Source organism: Mandrillus leucophaeus, unplaced genomic scaffold, assembly GCF_000951045.1.
Source record: "Mandrillus leucophaeus isolate KB7577 unplaced genomic scaffold, Mleu.le_1.0 Scaffold377, whole genome shotgun sequence".
NCBI lineage: Eukaryota > Metazoa > Chordata > Mammalia > Primates > Cercopithecidae > Mandrillus > Mandrillus leucophaeus.
The window spans coordinates 704,341-711,748 of record NW_012103998.1 but is presented as its reverse complement, the minus strand read 5'-3'; the positions used below and the strand labels follow the sequence as shown (position 1 = coordinate 711,748).

The window sequence follows — 7,408 nt, the reverse complement described above, 5'->3', positions numbered from 1 at the left end:
AACATTAAATATAGGTTATATGATACAGATAAAATCACTGAATAATATTCCATGAATCTACAACCTTTCTTCACTCCAATGGTTACAGAGTTTGTAGAAGTATGTGTTTTCTAAGTGAAATAACTACTTGGCTCCTTGGAACCAACTATTAATAAAGCGTATTGAATCATCCTTAGAAAACTTGAATGTCCCACCCGTCCTTAAATTACTAGAAGATAAGAAAGTTGATAAGATTAAAAAGTAGAAAGGACCCTGAAGAGAGCTGCGCCTAGAGTTAGCAAGACGGGACTGTTAGTTTCAAAGTAGCGGGGAGAGAAGAGGCCTGCCTGGCCGGGGCTGGGAATCCTAAGGGGCTTGAGAACGACTAGCAGGGAGATCCAGGGAACTGGGAGAGAGACGGATGGGTGGTGCCCTGCAGACCTGTGGATCGAAATAAGGGTTCCTGGGAGGCAACTGTGGGATCAGGGATCGACAGGACATGGGATCTGAGACTTGGGTGAGATTGTTGACTGAAGAAGGTGCGCTGGGGGCTGGGAAAAGTCTGGGGCCCGAGGAAGGGGGTTCTGGGCCGCAGGCCGAGGCAATGGGGAGGCCATGGGGTAATTAAGAGCTGGGAACTAAAATTATGGAGGCTATTGCAAAGATGACACCTAGGGCTGGGTGAGTTGAGAGGTGTGGACGAGGCGCGGGATGTGCCCAGGGACCTCGGAGAGAGGATCGGGCCGAGGGGCGGAGGAGACAGACGTGTAAGTGCGGGGTGAGGGAAGGGATGCAGAGGCTAAGTGGGGTTGAGAGGGGGTGCTGTGGCAGATCTGGGGGTGCCGAACAGAAGTGCACAGCCTGAGTTGGATGGGGGCTACAGAAGAGCAGACGGGGACGTGGGGCTAGGCAGGGGCCGCGGCGGGCTGAGCCGTAGATCCGCAAGGACTAGGGGCGTGGGGCGGGGAGCCCGGGAGAGGCGGGCACTGGGCAGGCGCCCCACTGTACCAGGCTGCGCAGATTGTCCTCCTGAGACTGGACCGTGAGAGCGGCAGTCCCGGTCAGCGTCCGGCGAGTAAAGTCGACGCTGCAGCGCAGGTGCAGGTGCTTGGTCCGGCAGACGGAAGCCGGAGAGGCCAACGAACAGGTATCCACTACCTCGGGCATGGCTCTGGGGGATCACACCACACTAGGACCTACACCCTAACGCTCAGCTACCACACTCGCCGATAGAGAACCTGAGGAGGAGGGATAGAGGTAAAGAAGCAGGGGAGGGATTTGCGGTGCACGCCGGGAAAGGAAGTTTCTTAACGTCAGCCGAGCGCTGGGGGATGAGTGAAGGAACTATAAGTTCCATGGTGCCGCGCGGAAGCGAGCGCTTGGCTACCTGGGAGCGTGTGTGTTAGGGGTGTTGAGGGGGACCGAGAGTGCTGCTGGAGCTGGGGAAGAAGAGCAGGAGAGTCCGGACAGTTAGAAGAAGGGTGGCCTGAGGGAAATGATGAGAAGTGGAGGGGGAGATAAAACAGAACACTACCATTTTGGCTCCGTTCAACTTCTGTGGAAGTTGTGGTGGCAAACATAAGAAAATCAGGTCATCGGTGGTGCATGCAGCGAGGGCCGGGCGGAGGAAAAACGTAGAAAAGGCCTATCAGAAGACAGTCGTTTGTGCAGTTCCTCGTTAGTATAGTGGTGAGTATCCCCGCCTGTCACGCGGGAGACCGGGGTTCGATTCCCCGACGGGGAGGCACGAGAGTTGTTTTTGTTTCGGCAATTCAAGGTTTAAACGGTTGTTTTGTCAGTTTGAATGTTTATTATGTACATCCCCAGACCCTGCAGCTCTCAAACGGAGAAAGCCAACATTCCCATCTTAGAAACTAATTAATTTCTATAAAAGTTATACACTGGCCGCGATGGGAGTGCAGAGCTGGGACGTCTAGCTCAGCTCTGGGGCCCTTGTGGCAGGTGAAGGAGGATTGAAGGATGCCTTGCCTTTAGGGTGGGGCCTCAAAATTAAAACTGGAAAAATTGGAAGAGGCTAGGTTTCGAAGGACCTTAAACAGGTGGCCTTTTAATCCTGGATGCATTAGTGGGGGACCCATTGAAGAGTTTTCAGCAGGGGACTGATAACGCATGGTTAGACTCATGTTGTAAAATGTGGTATCAAAACCATTAGCAGGAGATTTAGGAAACTATTAAAATGGCTCAATCAGAAGATGCTGGGAGCCTGACATAGGTAAGTAGTAAGTTAGGATAGAGAGGAAGGAATGAATGGTAGGAATACTTAGGTAAGTGGATTCACAGATTGAGAGGAGACTAAGGGGGCCCAGTCTTTCGGCTTCAGTGGCTGACTAGTCATTAACCAGCGGTAGTAGTCTATAGGAAGAGGACAGTATGTTAGGCTGTACTTCCATTGCTATAAATACCTGAGACTGGGCAATTTATAAGAAAAGAGGTTTAATTGGCTTACAGTTATGCAGGCTGTACAAGAAGCATAGCTCCAGTATTTTTCTGGGTAGGTCTCAGGAAGCTTACAATCATGGCAGAAGGTAAAGAAGGAGCAGGCCTCTACATGGCCAGAGCAGGAGCAAGAGATTGGGGGTCCAGTGCCACGCTCTTAAACAATCAGATCCTACAAGACACTGTGGCGAGGACAGCACCAGGCCATGAGGGATCTGCCCCTGTGACCCAAACACCTCCCACCAGGCCCCACCTCCAACACTGGAGATTGTAATTCAACATGAGATTTGGTAGGGACATATATTCAAACTAAATCAGACAGATTTAAGGGGAAGACGCTACATTCAACGTTGTACAGATGAAATTTGAGAACCTATGAGAGTCGAAGCGGAGATGTCCATGAGTCACTTGGATATTTAAGTCCGTAGCTCTGGGGAAGTGTCAGGTAGACATGACCACGTCACAAAACGTGGGATCAAATTATGACAGTGGGTAAGCTCAACCCAAGAAGAGTGTGTAAAGATAAGGGTAATGAAAACAGGTTGGAAGGTGAGAGAACACCAGAATTTTTTTTTTTAAAGGGCTAGAGGAAGAGAAACTTATGAAATAAACCAGGAAGAGCCAGCCATCAATACCAGATGCAGTCCAGAGGACCACCGAAGTGAGAAGTGAAAATTCTCTAGATTTGGCAGTGGAGTGAGAGTGGGGAAGGTGGTGGTTTTGTTGACTGTTGTGATTTGGTTGAAGATGGAAGCCAGAGAGTAGTGGATTGAGCAATGAAGAGAAGAGGGAGGTGAAGCATAAACCACTGTCAAGTTGCTTGGCCAATGTGAGAAGGGAAGATAAAGGGGCAGCTAGAGAGGAATGCAGCATTGAAAAAGCTTTTTTTTTTTTTTGAGACAATCTCACCCTGTCGCCCAGGCTGAAGTGCAGTGGCGCGATCTCGGCTCACTGCAAGCTCCACCTCCCAAGTTCACACCATTCTCCTGCCTCAGCCTCTCGAGTAGCTAGGACTACAGGTGCCTGCCACCATGCCTGGCTAATTTTTTTGTATTTTTAGTAGAGACAGGGTTTCACTGTGTTAGCCGGGATGGTCTCGATCTCCTCACCTGTGATCTGCCCACCTGGGCCTCCCAAAGTGCTGGGATTACAGGCGTGAGCCACCGCGCCTGGCCAAGAAAGTATTTTTTAAATTTTTGCTTTTTAGGGCAAGAGAAATTTTAACATGTTCAGATATAGAGGTGAAAGAGCTTCTGGAGAAGAGGAAAGTTTCTGCAGAAGGATCGACTCAGAGGCAAAAAGGTAGAGAAGAAGACGAAAGTAAAAATTTCAGAGGTGTGAGGGATAGTTGATGGATTGAGGATGCTGGTATGGCTCAATTCTCTATCAAAACTGATGAAATTTGGCTCCAGCAACAACAACAACAACAACAACAACAAAATAAACGGCAGTATTTCTGGATATCCTTGTATTGGCCTCTGCAAGCTAAAGCAAAACAAAATAAAACAAAAAAAAATCCCAAACTATGAATTCTAATACCTTACACCTGCATAGGTCCTAATTCACAGGATGTAAGAATTTGTGATCAACATTTGCATTTTGGGTTTTTTGGGCAAGATTTTGTCTTGTTGCCCAGGCTGGATACAGTGGCGTGATCACGGCTAACTGCACATTCAACCTCCTGGACTCAAGCAATTCTCGTGCCTCAGCCTCCCAAGTAGCTGGGACTACAGGCACCTGCCACCACGCCTGGCTAGTTTTATATTTTTTGTAGAGACGGGGTTTTGCCACGTTGCCCAGGCTGGTCTCAAATTTCTGGGCTCAAGGGATCCACCTGCCTTGGCCTCCCAAAGTGCTGGGATTACAGGTGTAAGCCACCACGCAGAGCCACAAACATTTTTTGAGGTCACCAAATCTAGGGTGACAAATACAATAGATGCCATAGAATTCATTTATTCAAATAATACACAATCAAATCATCTTCTTTATCTAGTATGGAGAAAGGGTAGTTTGTTTTAATAAGAACATCATTATCATCTTCTATTATTGATTACCAGGAACCCACAGAGTTTATGCCACTTGTGTTTAAATGAAAATATCCACAGACAACCACAAATAAATTCCTCCATTAATATATTCATCAAATAATAAATACATAGTAGGAATTGTTTTGTGAGATACCACTCACCCCAAATATAGAATGTACAAAATTCGCAGTTTACAAGCAATTGGAGTATTATTGATCTCCAATGGGAAATTGAGAATGCTTCAAAAAATGAAGCTTTCCACTGCATCTATAAAAGAAGGGTAAGGCTGGGCACAGTGACCCACACCTGTAATCCCAGCACTTTGGGAAGCTGAGGCAAGCAGATCGCTTGAGCCCAGGAGTTCAAGTTCAGCCTGGGCAAAGTGGTGAATCCCCGTCTCTACAAATAATAGTAATAACAATAATAAAAGAAGAGTAATATCAGGGTCTAGTTACCAAAGGAGACTTAAAGATGAAAAGATGATCTATATAAAATATTATGAAAAGAAATAATACCTATATTTATAGAGCCATATGAACAGGAAGAATTCCAGCCCTGTTGTTCACCTGGAAATGTTACTTAATCCCTCAATCCCCTCAGGATAATTGAGGAACCTGTGGCCCATGGAGTTGTTGAAAAGATGAAATGAGATAAAGTATGGGAACTGCTTGGCATTGTGATTGGCACAGATTGGGCATTTGTTACATGTTAGCTAATATTATTGCAGTTGGCTTTTATTTTGTCTATTTTAACCACTTTAATGTTACTTTTCCTTGTTGTGTTAGCAAGAGCTTTTAAGACAGCCTGGGAAATGAGAAGCAGCCATGGTTTGTACAGCAAAACAAGTCACACCAAATTAGGCCTCTAAAAAGAAATGGCAACATTAGCAAAGATCATATGTTTTGAAATGCATTTACGGGGAATTTCAATTGTTGCACAAATGCTTCCCTTAAAAGGGCAAAAAGACTTTACATTGTTTTCTCCCCTTCCTTTACATATACCTTTCCTTTCTTGAAATAGTCAGTGTAATTTGCAGATATTTATTAAATGCATTCTACTACATTGTGCTACCTAGAAAATAATTGGGGAAGGCTCTGTCTTACCTCTTGGATAATTTATACTCTAGTACCCAGCTATACTAATGACCTAAGACAACATGGTGTTAAGAGGAGACTAAGGCCCGAGGAAAACTATACATGAAATTCTAGAGGGACAAGTTCTATCCCTTTGGGGAAGGTCAAGAATAACGTCATGATTGACATAGCATTTGAGATGGGATTTGAAGGATGAGCAGAATATTAATAGGAAAAATGGTAGGATTGAGTATGGGGAGTGGGAGGTGGGCAGATTTTCAGATGGACTTAGCAGGAATCAAGGCATGGGGCCAGAAGTAGAGATGTGTTTGGAAAAGAACAATTCTGAAGGTACAAAATCCTACAGGTTAATGCAGTGCCCTCACACACTTCTCAGTAATCTGCCTTTCTTCTTTCCTCTCCAGATTATACATCTGGCGTGACAAAGATCATTAGTTGTCTTCTAATACCTATATATCTTTTCATCCTTAGTAGTAAAACCTTCCATGTTTAGCTGGACACATGGCCACACGGAAGTAGATATTTCCCTTCTTTGCAGTTAGACCATGTCATTAAGTTCTGCCCAATGGGATGTAAGTGGAATTGTCAATTACAACTCCTGAGAAGTGTCCTTAACAGTAACTTTATTTTTCTTTTTAGCCTTTTCTCTATTCTTTTCCTGGAAGGTAGATAAGATACATTGATGGCTAGAGCTCTAACTACCATGTTGTATCATGAGGTTGGAGCTGTGTGCTGAGAGTGGTGGAGGAGCAAAGTAGAAGGAGCCATGAGCTGGAAATAGCCAGGTCTCTGGGGATCATGGAACCCCCATGTGAACTGCTCTGAATTTCTTATCTTTGAGAAAGAAAGAAATATCTACTTTGTTTAAGACAGTGTTATCTTGGGTTGTCTGTCCTCTACAGGGAACTCAATCTTTCCCAAGACTCCTGGTCTCAGTTGGGTGAGTTTATCAGTTTTGCCCCAGATACTTGCCCTTATCTGTTGGTTTTCCACCACATTATCATGGACAGATCTTTCTTCCTTCTTGCTTGTGTTATCTGCTAGAGCATTCTTTCTAACGTAATCATCTCACTCCCCTGCTGAAAATCCTTCAAGGTCTTACTAACATTGCCGGTTGATATTATCTACCTTTTTTGATTTAAGGCCCATTTTCAAATACTAGAATTTTTGGCGTAAAATCCAAGGGATTAAAAGATGAATGTGGGCTTTTGTTTTTTCAAGAAAGCTTTGGCAAACTTTTTTAAATAACCAGTTATTCACAGTATATTATAATACTATTATATTTGTATGCTTTTATGATTTTTTAAATCTGAAATTATATTAAAATGAAAGATGAGTCTCATTTCTTGTGTAAGTTCACTTTTTTGTTGTTATTTTGGCATTTGATGTTTGTAAGAGTTGAGAATCCTAATTTTCTGAAAAATGACATGGAAGACTGCAGCACTACTTCTGGACTCCACACTTGGGTGCTCTTCGAGACCATGTTGCCATTTAAACAGAATGGCTTTCTCCCTTTGCTCTGCCTGCTTATGTGGTCTAGCTAGCTCCTGATTAAACTCTGCCTCTTGCCTCTTTTTTGCAGAATTGTGTATCCTCTGCATGCATCAAAACATCACACTATACCCCATAAATACGTACACTTTTTATGTCAATTAAAAAAAAAACAAAAAAAGAAATGTGTATCCCCCTTTACACTAAGTTAAATCATTCAGTTTATTATCTCCAAAGTAGTATAAACTCCCAGTTTTAAATCAAACATTTCTTTTTGTTTTTCTTTTTTTTTTCCTTTGGTTTTTTTTTTTTTTTTTTTGGACCAGGTCTTGCTCTGTCACCCAGGCTGAAGTGCAGTGG

General features: G+C 44.1%; 1 protein-coding gene and 1 non-coding gene across 3 annotated transcripts in view; one reads left to right on the top strand and one right to left on the bottom strand.

Moving 5' to 3' along the window:
- LTA4H (leukotriene A4 hydrolase) overlaps positions 1 to 7,408 on the bottom strand; it is a 47,680-nt gene that overhangs the window by 39,173 nt on the left and 1,099 nt on the right. Inside the window, exon 1 of one of the 2 annotated variants that reach the window (XM_011990304.1) lies at positions 988 to 1,288. The exons of the other annotated variant lie outside the window; for it this stretch is intronic. Within the exon in view, the coding sequence (XP_011845694.1) occupies positions 988 to 1,146 (159 nt within the window). The 5' untranslated portion in view covers positions 1,147 to 1,288. Of the gene's footprint in view, positions 1 to 987; positions 1,289 to 7,408 lie in introns of those variants that run through there. 2 annotated transcript variants of the gene reach the window in all.
- TRNAD-GUC lies at positions 1,652 to 1,723 on the top strand. The gene has a single exon. It is a non-coding gene; the product is annotated as a tRNA-Asp (tRNA).